A 21,487-nucleotide genomic window follows, 5' to 3' on the forward strand; every position below is an offset into this window, starting at 1 on the left:
CGGCCACCTTACCCATAAAACCTTTGACTGCACGAATAGCTGAGTGGTTGAGGTCACAAGCATTTGTGAGATCCACAAATTAAATTCCTGCTGGAGCTTTTTAATCATAAAAGAAAAAACGAAAATTGGTTATTAAAACATACATGAAGAGGCAGTGTTTATAAGTATTTATTAAAAAAATTCAAATAAAATTACTTTCAAAATATACAGTAATTAATTAAGTATAAAAAAACAACTTTGTAAGATACGTATTTTCACAACCATTTGTTTATAACATAGTTTTTCACTTATAATATAGTTTGATGGCGCAATTAATAGATTCAATTATATTAAAGACCAAACGAAAGGTAAGTTTGATTTGCTCTCATAATAGGGTGTTTGACTAAATACTCTATACATTTTTGTAGTAATCTATTGTGAGATTTACCGATAAATACAAGAGTAAACCGTTGCATCATTCAGTCACAAATGTGTATGTCTCGTATAGGTAATTTTTAGATAATGTTTAATAAAATTATACACGTACACAATCTATACCTTCATTGTTGGTCTTGCAGAAATATGGCAACATTATTGTCAATTGTCTTTTGTAATTAAAAATGTATCACATGTCATAGACGGTTCAGTACAAATAGACTAAAGACTGAACAGATAAAAATGCAATAGAAGTTGATCACTCAACAAAATGACCGCAGCAACAATAGCAAAAACACAATTTTTATTTGTGTTATTTGTTGTTATAGTGGGAATAGATCATCACGGTTCATGAGATACAGCCTGGTGACAGACTAACAGACAGCTTAAGTAAAAGATTCGCTTAAAAACGGCTTGCAATAGATATCCACTGTCAATTTATGTCACCGTAATGTCAGCCGGCCCCTACAGCGAATTGACAAATCAACAATAATTGTTCGGTAATCAAAAAGCGCGATTGTACGAAGATGACAGGTCAAAGTCATGAGTTTTACCGAAGCCAAATGTCTACAAAAGGTTGTAGACATGTCAGTTCGCTAGAACGGCCAGCATGTCTACAGTTTATTGTAGAAACTGTTTAATAAACATTTCGTGTTTCGTGATCTGCGTGAAGGTAGTGAGAGTGTGGGCGTTGCATGCGTTCTCATTGTTAGGCGCTGTGGAGACTATGCCCCTGAGGTAGTAACGGTCGATGCCACGTTCAGGCTCGGGGAACGCCAGCCCGCCGCCGCTGTCGCCCTTACACAGGGCTGTACCTGCGAAGAAAAAAGTCATTATGAAAATGGCGAATTCGTAAAAAAACAAACATGCAACAATGAATAGTCATCCCTCAAATTAATGTCTGTACTAATCAATTTTAATCTGCTTCGAGAAACAGTGCAGACTACATGTTTAGTCGAGTGGTTGAGGTCACCACGCCAAACCCAATGTGCGCGTTATGTCGCGGGTTCGATCCCCGCGTAGTAGAAGCATTTGTGTGGTCCACGAGTGCTTGTTCTGAGTATGGGTGTATTTGTGCATATGATTTGTGTGTTTGTAAACCCCCCGTGACACAAGGATTAAATTCCTTACTGCAGGAGTCGTTTTATAAAAAAAATACATTAAAGTCATATACAAAGACACCCAGACTCAGAACAAGCTTTCGTGGGTCACAAATGCTTGGCCACGTGATGACCTCTCTCCAGAAGCAATTAATGTGAATCTTCTTTCCAGTTATAATTTCTCTGGAAAAGTTTCAATTTCCGTTGGATATAAAGCGGTGTCTATTGGGGCTAAGACTGTAGCACATGCTGCTGATACTGCAGAAAGGTTTTGCCAACAATTCAATAGGTTTTGAAGCACTGTGCAGCAAATCCCATTGAAGCAGGTCACCTTCACGCGTGTGTGAAAGATTGCAACGCATTGCCATACACCGACACAAAATCGCGGATGACGTAACACGGCGGTTCAGGTTTAGTCAGTCCTCCCCCGAGGGAGTGAGTATCCATGAGGATACACCCGCCAGAACAAAAAAAAAGGTCACCTGCGCGTGGTTTGTAAAGGTTTATCTACTCAAATAGTCCTACCATTAGTATATCCAGCGCAGATCTTGTCGCTGGTGATGTACTCCCGGAAGCCTGGCGGCGCGGTGTTGATGCACTCCTCGATGCTCACGTACGGCAGTTCCACAACCTGCAACACTTGCGACGCGACCCCGTTCTCAGATGTCAGTCCCCACCCCGCCACCTGGTAACCGATACAATATTTTTATCAACTTTTAAAAGAACAAAAACTCTTAACTCTTTTTTTGTGGCCTTTATGGCCTTGACATTGGCTTTAAAAGTAGTTCCAATTCAGCCAGCCAGTATGCTGTTATTGATCGTGCTCACTTCTATTGAAACAGCTCTCGCTATTGTCTGAAGTTATTTAACGGCTGCTGTTCTAATAGGTAATATTCCACAACTTTCACACAAAGCCATCTAGTCTCAAACTAAGCGAAGCGTGGGCTATGAGTAGGTACTAGACAACTGATAAACATACTTATATATTTTTAAATAGTTACATACTTACATCTTCTAGGTAAATTACACCCAAAAACAGAACATAGATTAATTATACCTTATTAAATGATGCAACGGTTTATTTTCCCGGGGTCGCCCCCTAGTAGTAGTAGCCCACTAGTTTCGGACCAAACCGGAGTGATTACTCATAAACTGTTGCATCATTTAATAATGAATTATTCTCACGATAATTATACCTTGCCCATTTTAGATGGCTGCAGTTGTCTTCTATCGAAGTTCACTTCGAAGTCGATGCACACCGGGCGCACATACGTCCGATACTCAAAAGCAGTTTGCAGGATCACAATAGCAATATCTTCCTGGAAGTTTGCCGCGCTGCCTTGGAAACGAGGAGGGATGTGCAGGTCTTTCACCTGTTCAACCAACATACGAGAGGTAAACACATGTTTAAAACACAACAGAATCGCAATAAAATGAAAGTTCTACATCGAATATTAGTGATAAATAAGTGTGTGCAGTCCCTCCGCGCGGAAGAAGTCAAACATCGTGATGTGTAAGTAATTCGAGTGCCACGCATGAAATATCGCTCTGTCTGTCTTTTGCCCCCCGTGTCAAAGGACCATAAGAAAATTTTCTTTAAAAAAATCTTTGCATGCTGCTTGGTCTACACACGATATATTATTTTAAGTCGCTAGCTTATAGTGTCCAAATACTACACAGGTAGATTTCGAAAAAAGAATATTCGCGTGGTAAGAAGATATAAGTTAGGAATTTTTGAACGGAAGCCCTCGAAGATAATTAATTTTCCCTGTTTTTTCCACATTTTCCATTGTATCTTCGCTCCTATTAGTCACAGCGTGATGGTATATAGCCCAAAACCTTCCTAGATGAATGGTATATTCAACACAAAAATGTTTTTTCAATTTGAACCAGTAGTTCCTGAGATTAGCGCGTTCAAACAAACAAACTCTTCAGCTTTATATATTAGTATAGAAGTATATTATAGATTGAATCTTACGTCAGACTTCTGCGCGTCGACATCCATCTGGTTAGCCCAGGGACGGTACAGCTTCCCGATGGCGACCGCGTAGTTAGAAGGCGGCTGCTTCTTGGTCAAATCGTTCCAGAAGCAATGAGCAGCTAGAAAACAAGTTTTGGCTAAATAATTTGGTCCCTGTCAAAATCTTTTCCGGAAAGAAGGGAAAGATTCAGGACACGCATTCGTTGGTGCGGGATGTATTGCTACGCATTATCAAGCACCGTTCAAAATGTGGGAGGCGTTACACGGTAGTTCAGATTTAGTCAAAAATATTCTGACACTACCCACTCCCTCTCCCGAAGAGGGTCCCCGCCTACCACGAAAAGAAACAACATTCGTCGATCGAACTCACAACTCACAGTGTGTTCGGCGTGGTGAACTCAACCTCTCCTCTCCTTCCTCCTCACCACATTTTTTACTCTTTCACGAAAAAACTGCTAAACGGATTGAGGCGAAACTTAGTGCAGATAGTTCAACTCATTTGTGCGCGTGTCGCTATGTGTGCGTGCAATTGACAGCGACTGTTTATAATGGAAGCTTTAATTTGTGTGCCAGTGACACACAAATCAAAGCTGTGTCATAAATCATTCGAGTGTTTCTCTCTCTTTCCCACTTACGGGCTTTATGAGCAGGTCAGTGTGTACTTACAAGGGCTACCCAATACTGAAGCCGCGCGCAAATATGAGTTGAATTGACTATGTAATACACATCTGTTTATAACCTGGATGTTATGTTCCCTTGGGATCATTTTCGATGTGTAGCAGATGTTCCGGCGGGGGACAGCCAGTACCTGATATAACAACAGTGTTGGAGATGAGGGATCCGCCGCATATCTGCATGTAGGGGTTGGTGTTCTTGCGGTAGATGCCGGCATGCCACGGCAGCTCGCCGCGCTTGGCTCGACGCCCGTCGATAATGAGGTCCACACCATCTGGCGTAACGCGACCGCACTCTGGGGATATCGAATATAATATATTTATATATCCTGGGACAACTCAAACACGGTTATCTGGTCCCGAGCTTGTGTTATGGTAACCAGACAACTGATAAACTTACTTATAAATTTCTAAATACATACATATTATAGATAAATTACACCCAGACACCAGAACAAAATGCGCATCACACAACCTTTGTCCTGGGCGGGAATCGAACCCACGACCTCCGGTATTGCAGTCAGGGTCACTAACCACTAGACTTGACTAGACCAACAGGCCCATCGATCCATTACACAAAGTACAATACTTTTTTTTTTAAACGAGTTTAAACGACTCCCGCAGTAAGGAATTTAATCCTTGTGTCGCGGGGGCTTTCACAATCATACAAATCACGTGCACAAAGACACCCACACTCAGAAAAAGCATTCGTGGATCACACAAATGCTTGTCCTCACCCGGGGATCGAACCCGCGAAACGGGCAATTGGATTAAATTTGAAATTATTCTAATGCGTTATGAAAACACAAACAAATTGAAAATTCATTGTATTGACTCTGATTGTACCGGCCCGTACTGAATTTCTCACGAAGTGTCATTTTAAGCCAATTTTCATTCATTTATCGGCCATCGTAAATAGCAGAATTGGGGCCCTGCTATAAGACGAAGAATTAAATAGCCCTTGTAAATCTTGTATTATGAGTACTAAACAACTGATAAACATCCTTATTATATATTTCTAATTACATACATAATATAGATAAATTACACCAATACACAGATAAAATTATAATTCTATGCCCTTTTTTTTAATCATACAATTTTCCTTGCTATTCCAACTCGCCAAACTTTTAGGTTTGAAGGCGAGAAGCGCTCTTTTCAGACTTATTATATCTACATATAATATATCTTCATATATCTATAAACAATGGTAATTTTTGTTATATTATAAATAAACAAGATGTTTAGGTAATGTTAATAGGATGGTGGAACAGGTTAAAATTAAACAACGTTAAATAATTAGATCATTTATTGAAAATAAACAATTTCCACCCTGTTAACATTACTGTACTATTAATATAAACGACGAACAAAATAAATAAGTAAAGGATATTTTTTAGGTTAGATATATATGCTATTATGACAAAAAGTATAATATTAAAACTATATTATCAATAAGTCTGTGATAAAAACCTTTACAGATTCGCTATAGGAACTGAGTAACTACCGACGAATTCTTTGGTTGGTTGCAATTAATCTCTTATCAAAGTCTCTTACGAAATAGTAGCGACATCTAGTGTACACAAATAGTTGTAATTTGAGATCAAGAGATGGCGCTGTTAGAGCTCAAACTGTTAATTTATTTATTTGGAATATTATAATGAAATCTATAAATATTATGTAAAGTTATGCTAAATAAGAGGAAAATGTGGCACATCGTATCTATTTTGACAAAATATAGATCAAATTAGAAATCTGAGATTCATGATTTTATTGACGACCAAAAATAATATTTTTTCTACCAAATAATAAAATGATTGAATATCTCGTTTCTTTATGGTCGAGTAGTTTTGATAAATGTGTCACAGAGATTTATTATGGAATCGAATAACTTGAAGGCTGTAGGCATTTTATTAAAACCTAAAAAGTTTTCAGATTCTAACTAATAGCGATCCTGCGGCTTAGACGCATACAATCTTGTATCAATATTTTATTTCAAAGTTGGAGGTTTTTTTCCGTTTCTTTTCCACGGGCATGAGATATTGGAAGTTCTGCGATCTTAGACTCAATAGTTCTATAATAAATGGTTTCTTAAACGCCTTTTTGGCCTATTACAAATAACAGCTTTTTGATTTCGAATATGTTTTTTTGCAATTTAATAAATACCAGCTGTTGCCCGCGACTTTGTCCGCGTGGTTACAATTTATAATTTATGACACCTTTGGTTACAATATCGCAATTTTCTTACGGAACCCTAATTTTTTGAAATAAATTATAGCCTATGTTCAGCGGAGATAATGTAGCTTCTCAACAGTGAAAGAATATTTCAAATCAGATCAGTAATTTCGAGGCCTATTTATTGGTGTCAAAAATACAAATCTTTCCTCTGACAATGGCCGATGAAAATTGGCTTAAAATGACACTTTTCGTATGTGATTCTTTTCGTAATTGAAAATTCAGTATGCGACCGTAGGTACACTCAAGATCAATACAATGAATTTCCAATAATTTTGTTGGTAAAATACTTAAGAGAATATGAATATTTTTATCATTTCTATTCATAGGTGTCTCATTCACGGAAAACTTACGGCCATTGTAAATAGCAGAATCGGGGCCTTGGATTAGCAAGCACGAGGCGCCACGCCACGACGACGCTAGGCTATCAAGGTTATTAACCAAGAGTTCAGATAGAGTCTCGACATCCCCTACTGTATAGTGTATTATCTATACTAATATATAAAGCTGAAGAGTTTGTTTGTTTGTTTGAACGCGCTAATCTCAGGAACTACTGGTCCAAATTGAAAAAATCTTTTTGTTTTGAATAGACCATTCATCAAGGAAGGTTATAGGCTATATACCATCACGCCGCGACTAATAGGAGCGAAGATACAATGGAAAATGTGGTAAAAACAGGGCAGGTATAAATCACAACTTATATCTTCTAGCCACGCGGACGAAGTCGCGGGCAACAGCTAGTTGTTTTATATAGTTCTTTTTACCCACGTTTTGACACACTTACTTTTCTTAATTGTTTGTCGTTCGGGTTGAATTTTTGTGACTCAATTTAAAGGCACTTCCCGATAAGCTAGCTGACTGAAATTTTCAGGGTAGCTACGAACTCGATGATAATGCAGTTTACAACTATAAAAAAGGCTAGATCGATTTTGATAAAATTTAAAAACGTGGGTTTTAGTTGTTTTAAAGCTAGTTTTCGTTTGCTTATTTAGATAATTTGAAAGGTTTATCTAACGAACATATAGGTAAGGTTTGATTCAGTAATTTTTGACATCTGTCTTACTTGAATTGACGCCTGTAGTTTTGTGTTATCATAGTTGTTGGTTTATAGTGAGTTTATCTACCTGTTATATCAAATATGCGTCCGTCATCAGATTTAATTTAATTTGGAAAATGAATCTTATCATTAGTATTGACGGTTACACTGCTGTTATAAATATGGACATTGACACCGCCATCATTGTTTTTATTATCGGCTGGTGCTACACTTTGTGTTATAGGGGGACCTATAGGGCCCATGCGCCAATCATCCTCACTAATTTCGTAATCTAGCGGATTACCCGTGGTACTTGCAAGAGGAGTATTGACATCCTTGTTTCCAGTCACAGTATTATCATGAACGGTCATATTGGATAGGGAGTTATCTGAACTGTTCCCATTGCTAGAGTACAAGAAGCTACCGACGGATACAGTTATTACATCTTTGATAATTATGGTGATGTTATATCCTTTTTTGGGCAAACCTGGGTAGCAATGGGCGGTGTAGTCCCACCCCGACTCGGTGCAGCGCATCAGCCGGCTGTCGGTAGAGTAGTAGTTAGGAGTGTTGCATTCTGGTTGGACGACGGTGCCGACCGGTTCCTGGGAGCCGCACGGCCGCTTGCCAGTGATGTTGCCAGATACGAGGCAGTCGTAGCGCACTGCTGAACTCGCTTCCAGTTTGCAATAACCTGTAAGATAAAATAAGTGTCGGATGAAACAGTTTTCAATTGATTCAAGAAACTGAATGTTTTTGTATGTATTTAAGTTTAAGGAGCGTTCAAGCAATTCTTGAAGATTTTAGACCCTTCCTCCCCTCTATGTAACGCTTTGTAACGTTTATCTATACCCCCCTCCCTAAATGTGAAGTAACATTTTACATTTTCCCCATAACACATAGACAAAAAGAGTTGTGGTTTTACAAGATTCTAATATTTGAATAAAAAGGGTTCGTAACGAGTTTATAAACACCCCCTGCCGCCCTTGTAACTCACCGTAACGTTTAAAAAAACCCTTCCCTGAATTGCGTTACGTAATACTTGAACGGTGCCTCAGAAATTACGCATATTTTAGATATTGATTTTTACACATTGGAAGTCCTGTGGTTTTACCAGTAGGCGAATACAGTTGGTAAAACACTGTTTCAACAAAAAAAATACTTACGAGTACATTTAGGCAAGGAGTCAACGGACCAAGTGCCGTCCTGACAGAAGACGAGATTGTTGCCTGAGAGTACGTAATCTGAGTTGCAGACGACGGTGAGTGCAAGCGCGCGGAACGCCTGCCCGGGGCGAGCGCGCGGCGCGCCCGACACGCGGTACGACCCGTGCTCGGGGTACGGCGGCAGGACACAGCGACCCGACGACACCGGACTGGGAACATAATTCATACATATAAATAAATAAATGCGGACAACATCACATACATTGTTCTGAACCCAATGTAAGTTGGATTCAGATACAACGGAGGTACCACAAAAACTCAGACCCGAGATAATGTAGAAATGTTAATTTTTACATTGATCCGACCGGGTTTGGCGTGGTGACCGCAACCAATCAACTGCAGTTTTATTACAGTGTAGTCTACTGAATTCAAATTGCAGTTGAAATGAGGTCGCATCTTAGTGCCGGCACGTTTAACCGAGAAAGTTTTAATAGGAATTTTAATGTGAAAGGACTATTACAGTGTGGTGCTTTCCACCGGAGGCAGCATCTTGTCGCACAGCTCGTCCGACTCGTCCGATCCGTCCGCACAATCTGTTTTCTGCAGAAGGAAAAAACAAAAATAATTAGATGGATTTTTTTTGTCCGGGCTGAAACTCTGATGACTTCAACCTACGCCGAGGGCACGGCAAGGGGGTATGTCGGTCTCCCACCGACTAAAAACCCCCCGGGCCCCTTCAACTGCCTGAGCCAGAGCCACGGGATCGCTTGCGCTTACAGCATCGCTCGCAGCGTGTTTGAAATCAACCCCCTTTCGACCTTTGAACTTCTTTGAGAAGTAATCATAATATACACAAACCCCGTTGCAGTCAGAGCCCTGGTCGACGCAGGCGCCGTACGCGCACTGGAACAGGTAGGAGGGGCAGGTTTTGGCTGCGCATGCGGTTATAGTTTCGTCCGAGCCGTCCGCGCAGTTTGGTGTGCCATCACAGTGGTCGGATGCGGGGATGGTGGTGCCGTCTGAACACTTGAAGATACCACTGTAAAAATAGGTAAGTATTGACGATGACAATCGTCGGCCTAGCCTTTTCACAACTATGTTGGGGTCGGCTTCCAGTCTAACCGGTTCCAGCTAAGTACCAGTGTTTTACAAGGAGCGACTGCCTATCTGAAATCCTCAACCCAGTTGAACCCAGTTACTTGGGCAACACGATACCCCATAGTTTGAGTGTTTGTCAGACATTAAAGCTTCTAACTACTTATTTTAATTTGTACAGGTAACTAACTTGGTTGAAGAGGTCAGATAGGCAGTCCCTCCTTGTAAAACAGTAGTAATTTGCTTGGTTAGTCTGGAAGCCGAGTCCAACATAGATGGGAAAAGTTTCAGCTGATGATACTATATTTTCCATATTTTTTTGCGTTTAAATGAAACTTACTGGGCCTCGTTGGTCTCGTTCCTGCAGGACGGCATCAGCTCGTCGGAGTTGTCGGCGCATTCCGTCTTGCCGTTACAGGGCGCTGTCCCGTCCACGCATGCGCCGTACGTACAGCGGAACCAGTTCGGCTGACATCTGAGAACGATCACATTCGATACAAAATCAAAAACCATACCAGTCATATCGAGGCTAAGGTCAGTGCAATGTGCTGCCTCGTACCTTAAAGAGGAATCAGCAAGTTCTGTGGAGCCTATTAGGGCTTATGCCTGTCGGGGCAGCGGGATTGTCCGACCGGGTTACCGTGGCCCCGGTACATAAAGACCAGACCAGAGGAGATACCTTGGGTGGATTTTATTCAGTAGAAATCTGACAGGTTTTGCTCAACCCAAAGCCGAAGGATTTAATGATCTTCGATATAAAAAAAGGTTTTAGTCTGCTTCGTATTGATCGCTTAATCGTATCCCTTGTTATTTCGATCTATATGCACAAGAAATAATACGATTCCTCATTTGACTTAAGAAACTTTGTCTTTAAAACGACTCCCACAGGAATTAAATCCTTGCGTCGCGGAGGGTTCCACAAAAATTCAAGTTGCGTACACAAATACATCTAGATCCAGGACGTATACGTGGATCACAAAAACGCTTGTTGTACGCGGACGGTCAAATACTCGCGTCATCACGCACAATTTGTCTTGGTGCCCTCGACCACTGCAAATAACCTGGTTTCGTTTAGTAGACCCTGATATTGCCGCAACATCACACATTTGATCTCCTTAAAATATTAGTATAGACCGCAATAATTCAAAGACAAATCTATATATACTAATAACTATATACTAATACTAGCTGTTGCCCGCGACTTCGTCCCCGTGGGTAGAAGATATTAGTTATGATTTATACCTGCCCTGTTTTTTTCACATTTCCATTGTATCTTCGCTCCTATTAGTCGCAGCGTGATGGTATGATTTATACTATCTATAGATAGTATAAATCATAACTTATATCTTCTACCCACGCGGACGAAGTCGCGGGCAACAGCTAGTTTTTAATATGCGTTTCAGTAATAAATGACACAGCTTCTGTGTTTCCGAAAGCACGCTTAAATTATGCTAAGTTTAAACTCCCTCAGGTCTTATCCGACAATCGTCTCATCGGGCTACGAGAGTGTCCTGTGTAGCAAACTTGTGCACTACATATAACTTTTGCAAATCAGGCCTACAGCCTGCTCGGCACTATGGGTCTGGACATTATTTATATTTGAACTCACCTAGTCTTCCTGCAGAGCGCGAAGGTCTCGTCGCTCTTGTCTTGGCAGTCGGGCACGCCGTCGCATTTGCCATCGAAAGCGATGCAAGTACCGTCTCGGCACTGCCACTGATCCTTTCTGGAAACAAAAAGAAAGTTGTTATAAGACAAATTTAAAAAACTTTAAAATTTCGACCACCTAGATATATCGGTTAGAGTTTTAAAAACGTTACGCCCCTTTAAAGACATAGTATATATTTTAAATATTACCCTAAGTACTTCATGTTATAAACACGAAAGTTTGAATGGGAGATGTTCGTTAATCTTTCACGCAAAAAAAAATACTGAACGGATTAAAACAAAACTTGGTACTCACATGGTACCTATCCTTACTATATAATATCTTCTAATATATTTATAAATTCCCGTGTCACGATGTTAGTTACCGTACTCCTCCGAAACGGTTCGACCGATTTTTATGAAATTTTGTATACATATCGGGCAGGTCTGAGAATAGAACAACATCTATTTTTCATACCCCTAAGTGATAACAAAATATTTTTTTTTTGTGTGGGCAACCCACACACAAAAAAAAAATATTTTGTTCTTTGGACGAAATTGTTTGTTTTTAACCGACTTCAAAAAAAGGAGGAGGTTCTCAATTCGACTGTATTTTTTATTTTATGTTTATTACCTCGTAACTTGCGATTGGGTGAACCGATTTTCATGATTCTTTTTTTATTTGAAAGCTTGTGCTTCATTTCAATATCTGATGATGGGATCTTGTAGAAATCGGGGGAACTCTTCTAAGATTCCTAGGTCAAGAAAGCGTTATGACCAATTACAGGCATCTATAGTTGAAGAGGCCAGTGCCATAAAGGTATTATTATAAACGAACTAGCTGTTTCCCGCGGTTTCACTCCCGTGGTAATTTTACTGTTTTCTCCGCTATTTTTTTCTGTTTTTTTTTTCGACTTTTTTTAAATCTCCCGGTTTACTCCTTTCTTGAACAAGTAGGAATATTCCAAGACTGAAAGAAGCCGAATCGGTTTAGCTGTTCTCGTGTTTTAGCAAAACTAACGAACAGTTCATTTTTATATATAAAGAGTACTCTAAGAAGATTGAAGTAAGTGTGAAGAATTAAAACCAGTACTTACCTACATTGCGACGCCTGCCGTTTTAACCGATGCAGAACAGGATCCTCAAACAATTCGTCTCTGAAAGTTGAACAAAACCTTATTAGTACTATTTGAATACTCAGAAAAAAATCAAAATTTGATCATCACCGAGCATCGAATGAAATCTTCTTTTGGGTAATGTTTTAGTGGATTGAGATCAGCAAATGACACTGGACAAATGACACAGGATTCATTTGATAACTTCACATGTAGAAAAAACTATGCTCGCTGGATTGAGATCTATTTGACCGATTTCGACTATTGAGAGCATCGCTGGTGTGTCCTCTGGTGACTGACATAGCTAATTTTTGCAGTGAAAGTCCGTCCATATTCACTTCAAGTCAACACCCCTCCCACGTAGGTAATTCCGTTCGTTCTCTCATCTCGTTTTTTTTTTTTAATAAATGCGGACAACATCACATACATTGTTCTGAACCCAAAGTAAGTTGCTAAAGCACTTGTGTTATGGAATTCAGATACAACGAAGGTACCACAAACACCCAGACCCGAGACAATGTAGAAATGTGAATTTTTACATTGACCCGGCCGGGGATCGAACCCGGGACCTCAGAGCTAGCGACACCTTGAAACCGGTGCGTGCGCCACTCGACCACGGAGGTCGTCGTTTAGCACCGAGCTCTTCTTTATGCCGCCTTTCAAGCTACTGAGAATCCTTACTGGCTAAGGATGCCCAAGCCGAGTCCGGAGCGTGCCCATTACATTATTCATTTTTGTATCCTTGATCCTCTTACACAGAGCACGTCTCTTTTATAATCTAGGTCCGGATGACGTTCGACTATAACACAGATCATCGTTCATTTTTCTGCAGTCTGTCACTTTTTTTTTAAACTTCTCCCGCACTAAGAAAGTTAATCCTTGTGTCGCGGGGGGTTTTACAAACATTCAAATCACATGCACAAAGAAACCCAGACTCAGCACAAGCATTAGTGGATCACACAAATACTTGTCATCTGCGGGGATCGAACATCGACATGACGCGCTCAGTGGGTTTGGCTTGGCGACCTCAACCACTGAGCTATCCGTGCAGTACTTACTGAGTGCCTCCGGTGAAGCAGACCGCCTCGTCGGCGCCGTCACTGCAGTCGCGGCGTCCGTCACACACGCGGCCCGCCGCCACGCATACGCGGTCCGAACAAGGGAACTCTCCGACACTGGACGTGAGGAAAACCATAAGACGATATTTGACTGAACGTTGTGGGTTGTTATGAAGCCTTGTTAATTTATGATGATGCTAGGCCTTAGGTCCTTTCGGGGTAATACCGCATCCTTTAGTTTGAACATGTCTTACCCACAAGAACTGCTCCGCTGCCTCGCCACTGATCCCAGCGCTGAAGATATAGCTGGAATTTATTAAAACCAATTATAGTTATGTATAATTATTAATTATTTATGACAAAAATTTTGTACTGCCGTAGCCATTTACGTAAATTGAACTGAACTATAAAAATGTTAAGCTATCAGCTGATATGGCATATTTAAACGGCATGATTCAGACAGACGTTTAAGACGTCATCCAAAGGTGGAAAAAATATACCTTCTACTTCTACTACATACAATACAATTATACAATATATAATTTCAATTTATTTATTGATTGATTCATTCATTGGATAAATATGACAGTGTGTACTATACTGTCTGTATAATAAGTACGACTTGCCATCTAGTGGTCAAATTAAAAATTATTTTCGTAACTATAGCAAATAAGCTACAGTGACACCTAGCGGCAAATAGACGTACTAATATTGTTACTCCCGTAACCATGGCAACCAAATTATAGTGGACACCTAGCGGCAAAGAGTCGTACTAATATTGTTATTTCCGTAACCATGGCAACTGAGCTACAGAGTCACCTAGCGGCTAACAGATGTACCAATATTGTTATTTCCGTAACCATGGCAACTGAGCTACAGAGACACCTAGCGGCTAATAAAAGTACTAATATTGTTGTTTTCGTAACCATGACAACCAAATTATAGTGACACCTAGCGGCAAAGAGACGTACTAATATTGTTATTTCCGTAACCATGGCAACTTAGCTACAGTGACACCTAGCGGCTAATAAAAGTACTAATATTGTTAGACCAAACGGATGGTTTCACGAATCCTGAAGATAAAATACGTCAAGCGCAGCAATATTACTATTTACGAAAAATATTCTTCTAGCTCCACTAATACCTTCTACTAATTCTGGAAGACTAATTCAAAATTAATGACATTCAAATAATTACAAGCACTATAATCAATCATAAACCCATTTATATAGTAATTAATACTCCAATCAATAAAACGCGATTAAATGCCGTTTATTTTAAATTGAGTTATAAGACAAAATTAAATTGTTTATCTATTTTTAAGTACTTATAGAATTGAAATAAAGTTACTTTCAGTGCTATCATGTCATAATAACCTCATGACCCTGGGATAAACCAAAACATGTAATAATAATAAGTATGTTTATGACTCAAATGTTTACTATTCGTGATAAATTTACTCGAAAATTAAATAAATTGTATCGTTTTTATTTGACGGCGCATTGCCTTGGTCATTTTATTATTATTAATATCGAGATGGACATGAGAATTATATGCTAAATGTGAGTTAAAATCTCATTGAAGCTAAATAAGATTCAACTTCATTCATAAATCCTAAATCCTGGCTGGTTGGGATATAAGTATTTACTTAAATGAAGAAGAGTGGAGTTAAGATTCAAGATGTCATGAGACAAACTTCTGCATAATTTTATATTCTTCAGTTAATAAATTAAATTATCTATATTTATTTATTATTCATTTGAGACATCCTGTTGATAGACGGACTGGTTCCTTAAACTTTCTGGGTATGGAAACCTAACCTAAAAGACATGATGTTAAAATCTCGTCCTTGTTGAATATCCAGGTATGAATGAAAGACAACTGCATGCAGCAGAGATAAGGATGTTAAGAGGATGTGTTAATGTGTGGTGTTACGAGAGCGGATAGAGTAAGAAATGAGTATATAGGGGGGAGTTTGAAATTGGCAGTTTCCAGAGAAACTACGTGGCAACCGGCTGTCATAGTATGGGCATGTTATGCGGAGGAATGAGAGTCAAGTGGTGAAGGTGTTGAGTATGGATGTGGATGGATATAGGGGAAGAGAACGACCAAGGAAACGATGGATGGATTGTGTGAAAAACGATATGGCTGCAAAGAGTGTTTCTTGTGAGATGACGTCCGATAGAAAGGTATGGAAGAAGAAGACATGTTGCGCTCCAAATAGAATATTGGGATAGGGAATGACGATGATGATGTTGTAATAGGCCTTACTAAGTAAAACCCAGTAGTATTTAATGGAATTGAAATGAATAAGGTTGAGAGCTTTGATAACAGCGTAATTTAACACACCGAGTATTTTTCTCGGTAACACATTAGTGCGCGGAGATTTTTGCCGGTCGGGTTTTCCTCTTTACGACAAAGCTATGTCGAATGTATTCGGTACTAGCTTTTGCCCGTTACTCCGTTCGTGTGGAGTTTAATGTACAGCTCGCAGTGGTTAACGTTTGAGTCGGAATGCCGGGATATAATGTGGTTTGGGCTTGACCCCAACAGAGTCTTTAAAGCCTTTTTAATATTTTCTTTTAGTTTCAACTGTCTTTACAGAGTACAGAACTCGAAACATATATATAATACATCCAACTGATAAAATAGACGCGAAAGTTTGTATGTTTGGATTTATGAATGACTAGCTTTTCGCCTGCAGCTTCGCCCGCGGCTTCCCCCGTGTCGACGTCGGTTATATCGCGTTTCCAAGACAACTTTTCAAAAGTCCAGGATAAAAACTATCCTATGTTTTTTCTCAAGGTCAACTCTATCTCTGTACCAAATTTCATTAAAATCGGTTCAGTGGTTTAGACGTGGAAGCGTAACAGACAGACAGACAGTCAGAGTTACTTTCGCATTTATAATATTAGTAGGGATTGTTCCAATGTCAAGCAAAAACTAGGTGCTGAACGGATTTTGACGAAACTTCGTTCACAGATAGTTTATAACCAGGATTTACACATAGGGTAGTTTTTATTCCAATTTTATGTTTCCGTGGGATCATTTGCTTCAATATTCAAGCAAATTAGAAATCAATAATAATAATTTACTCTTCTGTTTAGCTTTCTGACGTCATTTTTATTAAATTGATGAGGAAAATGAAATACAAGTTTTGGAGATCGTCTAGGTTTTAGCAAAATACATAAACTGGTTTTTCATTATTTTATGATAACGGCATAAAATATGCGACGTATCACGTGAATTTACATTATGTCTTTAGATTATACATTGCCGTTCGCAATATGAAATGCTATCTAGTGCTATCTGTGCGGCTCGGCAATGAATAGGAACTCTTGCGATAAAAACATCATTCATTCTTACCTGTTTTTGGCAGAATGCCATAAATAAGCCGTGTGTTTTGTATTCTCCTTAATTATTTAATGTAGATTATGTATTTTGTTCGGTTTTAATAATTAATTTTTCTTACGTTGATAACTTAACTTTAAACATGTAGCGACTTGACTTAAATAAAAGATTTTTTTTATATTTACTCTGGGTTCATACGGTCTCTTTAGGATCAAAACATTTTCACGCAATATCCAACACATAAGCTTAGAGTTAACCCCTTCCCCCATAACTATCTTAAAACCATTTTTTATTAATTATTAATACCTTTTGTAGATCTCAAAGAACACACAAAAAAAATCAGCCGAATTGATCCATCCATTATTGAGTTATGAGCTTACCAACAATCATTGTTATCGATACAAGATAAGGAAAAGAAGTTATAAGAATTAAAATAATATACACACACACACAGACGAAAAAAACTACGAAACAAAAAAAAAACAACAACAACAAGTCGGAATGTCAATTATAAAAAAACAACAAACCATTTTCCTCTACCTCTCTTTATCAAAACATTTGACGCCAAACGACGAGATCAATACTTCATTAGATGTTTGTTAACCTCTTCAGACGGTCTTTATTTTCCGAACCAGTATAACTTACGACACTCACAGTCACAAATAACGTGGCTATCAATTGATAAAAGAATTTTCAAAATCGGTTCAGTGGATTCTGAGATAGACCAAGTCAGAATCAACGTATTTTATTTTCATTTGAAGTTTAATTTAAAGCAGAATAAACTATTTTGAGATCGATAACCTTGGGGTGATAATAATAATAAAAACAGAATAAAACTCACCTAAGCTAATAAAAACTAATTTTAACACAAACATATTGACACAACACTTATTGAAATATTAATAACTATTTAATTGACTAGTTTATTGTTATTTTACAAAACAAGCGTCATGGTCTTGTATATTAACTCGACTGACTTGTTCGCTAGAAGAAGCCGTCGACAAAACTGTGATACCAGATTACGGAATCAATTTTCCTTATTTACACAAACGGGAATTATTTTGTTTTAAAGAAATAATGTCAATTTATTATTTTAATATTCTGCCTCTTATTTTTTATCTGCACTTACCCCATTTAATAGGATAATCTATTAATATAAATCTGTTCAGTCTGTCAGACAGATTTCCAATAAAAATATTGAATAAATATTTGTCATTTTATTTCAATATTAAAAAGCATGGAAGATACAAAGCACTTAGATAGTGGCTAAAAACATTATTTATTAAATGATGTAACGGTTTACTCACGCGTATTTATCGGGGTAGCCCGACTAGTTTCGGACATAACCGGAGTCCTTAATCATGAGCAGACGCGGCGGGATCGCGAGTCGAACTCGAACCGTTACATCATTTAATAATGAATCATTCTCACGACAGTTACTATCAAAAAAAACATTATTTGCTTTACTAGCAAATACTGCTAAGTGACGTCACAAGAGATTTTAAATCTTTGTATACACTTAGTTTTTTTATCATGGAAATAAAAGAAAAAAAATCGTATACAATATTTTTAGAAATCTGTCTGACGGACAATGGAATAAACAGATTTTTTTGTCAATTGCAGTCATCTCAATTTCTGCAGACTATCATCATCGGCCTAGCCTTTTCCCAACTATACTGCATTCGACTTCCAGTCTAACCGGTTTCAGCTGAGTACCAGTGTTTTACAAGGAGCGACTGCCTATATGACCTCCTCAGCCCAGTTTCCTGGGCAACACGATACCCCTTGGTTACACTGGTTGTCTGACTTTTCAAACTTCTGACTACCTGTATGACTGTTAACGATGTAGGAATAACAGCCGGGACCCACAATTTAACGTGCCTTCCGAAACACGGAGGAACTCGTTATGACAAAGATGGTCAAGCATAGCTAGTAGCTTAACCTGTGATTCATTCACTTATAAATGCGGTTATAGCTTAGCTCCTGCAGACAACTAAAACATTTTTTTTAAATTTTGTTTACTTGAAATGTTTATCAAGCAATCAAGAATCAAATCACACAACTATTTAACAGCAAAACTATTCTCTTGCTTGGGAAACTATAGCGGCCTTGACGTAAGTAGTGGTAGATAGAATGCCCACCTGTCGAGCAAAACAGTATACGAAAAAAAACATGACTTATATCTAATATAGTTTTGTTATACCTTACAAGGCCACACCACTGTCCGTATACCAATAAATTTAATTTATTTTATTTTTCCCACAATTGTGGCAATTTTTACACGCTGGCAACAAAGTTCATGACATCCAAACAGGTTATTTAAGGTTACAAGTTATAACAACAGTGCGATAAGACGACGCTAATAATTTTGATTTTCGTGAACTTTTGCTATGTTATCCTAACTAATATTATAAATGCAAAAGTTACTATGTCTGTCTGTTACGCTTTCACTTCTAAACCACTGAACTGATTTTAATGAAATTTGGTACAGAGATAGAGTTGATCTTGAGAAAGAACATAGGATAGTTTTTATTCCGGACCTTTGAAGAGTTCTCTTGGTTACCCACGTCGACACGGGCAAAGCCGCGGGCAAAAAGCTAGTTTATATCCTCCACCTTTCTGTAGTGACGTAGTGTGTGAGCGATCTATACACGTACGCGAACCGGTGTGGCACGTAGACAACAAACTCATGAATCATATTGTCGGGGCTAGGTGTCGGCGTAACGGCCACTGACATCCCGGGCGAAAGTATTGTGGCGCCCACTTGAGGGAAGCAAAAATCTCAAGAAAAAATAAGCATATGCACAGAGCGTAGACAGTTCTGAGGGTTTGTACCAGGAGAGGCAAGAGACTCCAACTTCAGACCTTGGCGGCCCTCAGAAATTGTCGCCCTGTTCCATCGCCCCATCACGCCCCTAACGCTGGTACTGACGGGGCTTGAATAACCGAACGCCCACGGGATGCGGAGCGGAGCGGAGAGGCGCGAAATGAAGCGAATACGATCAATTGTTCATTATTTCGCGCGAATTTGTTGCGGTGTTGTCGTGTTTTTATTCATTTCATATTTCATTTACCATTTATGTACACAAACGGCTTAAAATAACACTTCATTCGAAGGAGGTGTACGATGGACTGCTTATTTCTTAAGAAATCTCTTCCAGCAGGCCTGCAAAAGGACAAAACAAATAAAAAAATATGCAACAGTGTACAAGTATAGAAAGAAGAATGAACAAATACAATTTATAACAGAGGGAGAGGTATAAATAAATACATACATTATATAACATAATTTTATGAATATAAAACAACAGAAATAGGAGGACAGATGAATAATTCCAATTATGTCAGGCGGCAGTGAGTTCCATAGTCGGACTGCATGCATAGAAGTCCGTGCTGGGAATCGAACCCACGGCCTCTAGCATAGCAGTCAGGGCAACTAACCATTAGACCAACAGGCAATTCTTTTTAATAAACCTGTCTGAAAACGCTCGCTTTTAATTTTTGATTATCAAACTTAATACGCTCTTTTTGCGTCAGGAGCTAAAAATAATTAATAGATTAAAAAAACTCCGCGTTTTTAAGTGTTCTAAAAATTTATCAATTTTTGGACGGCATTGCATATACGTAGTTTAGATTATCAGTGTGTGTGTGCGGACTATGACGTCACTTTAGGAACATAAGTCGGAAAATTCAACCTAATTATTACCCAAATTAATATCATTAATAATTTTTTATTCGTGCGAGTGCTATTTCAAAATGTTGGTTAAAATTATTTTGTTACATTTTGGTAAGTTATTTTTATACAAAAACTGTCCCTTTGTCTGTTCATCACATCTTTCAATTTAAACATGATTTTGTCCGGTTTCTTGTTCTGATTTTTGCGTTGCATGCGCTGCGTGAAAGGATCATAATATTATAAACGTGAAAGTCTGTCTGGATCGATGAATGTTTGTAATGCTTTGACGCAAAAAAACCAATGGATGAACTTGGACGAAATTTAGTAAACGGATAGTTTATAGATTGACTTAAAACGTAAGATATTTTTTGTCGCGAATTTATATATTTTAACAGCAACAGCTAGTAAGGTTAAGTATAGGAGCTTGGCAAAAAAAACGAAACACCAACGTCTAGTTTGACTTTGCTTGCTTGGCTTTGACAAGTACTTTGATCCCTATTAAGAAGTTGTTTTTTGACAAATCTGGGGGCACGGCAGTAAAAGGATACAAAATAATACAAATCAGAACGATCGGAATGATATTCAACTTCCCCTCAACAGCCAAGTCACAACATTTACTATAATAATAAAGAAACGCAGTTATTAACCCTAGACTTGGAACGAATTTGTTTAGTTTTCATTCGTTTTTAAAGATAAACAAGCAACTCTGACTTGGCTAGTTTTTTCAAAATGTTTTTGGTGGGATGATATTATAAGACCTACTTAACTGTTTGTTTTTTAGATTTTTTTCGCTCGGGATTGACATGCAATTCATTACAAAAATTAACAATTATGTTTCAGCTTTTGTGCTTAGCTTTTGTTATGTTTCAGTCTTTCGTTTTGTGCTTCAGTCGACGAACAATTCCTGCAGGTATTACAATTTTTCTCTAAAATAATATT

The 21,487-nt window shown here is 38.5% G+C and overlaps 1 protein-coding gene across 1 annotated transcript; it reads right to left on the reverse strand.

Annotated features, from left to right (window-relative positions):
- Positions 1 to 125: 125 nt before the first annotated feature.
- Positions 126 to 18,193, reverse strand: LOC113507952 (modular serine protease). Its single transcript, XM_026890894.1, has 15 exons — positions 17,714 to 18,193; positions 13,776 to 13,827; positions 13,522 to 13,638; positions 12,446 to 12,505; positions 11,311 to 11,427; positions 10,042 to 10,176; positions 9,465 to 9,645; positions 9,127 to 9,206; positions 8,607 to 8,815; positions 7,928 to 8,134; positions 4,304 to 4,465; positions 3,493 to 3,614; positions 2,711 to 2,887; positions 2,040 to 2,199; positions 126 to 1,229 (listed from the first exon to the last, which is right to left on the reverse strand). The coding sequence occupies exons 1-15, from the start codon at positions 17,745 to 17,747 to the stop codon at positions 1,036 to 1,038; spliced, it is 2,007 nt and encodes a 668-aa protein (XP_026746695.1). The 5' UTR covers positions 17,748 to 18,193; the 3' UTR covers positions 126 to 1,035.
- Between the last annotated feature and the right edge of the window lie 3,294 nt (positions 18,194 to 21,487).

Source organism: Trichoplusia ni, unplaced genomic scaffold (genome assembly GCF_003590095.1).
Source record: "Trichoplusia ni isolate ovarian cell line Hi5 unplaced genomic scaffold, tn1 tig00003514, whole genome shotgun sequence".
NCBI classification, from domain to species: domain Eukaryota; kingdom Metazoa; phylum Arthropoda; class Insecta; order Lepidoptera; family Noctuidae; genus Trichoplusia; species Trichoplusia ni.

Bases quoted from the DNA above. Each gene is read 5' to 3' on its own strand.
- LOC113507952 (XM_026890894.1), bottom strand. From the start codon at position 17,747: ATGTTTGTGTTAAAATTAGTTTTTATTAGCTTAG. The intron at 13,639-13,775 runs GTAAGACATGTT...CCTCACGTCCAG, and splicing joins CAGCGGAGCAGTTCTTGTGG to TGTCGGAGAGTTCCCTTGTT. The intron at 9,646-10,041 runs GTAAGTTTCATT...CTATTTTTACAG, and splicing joins AACGAGACCAACGAGGCCCA to TGGTATCTTCAAGTGTTCAG.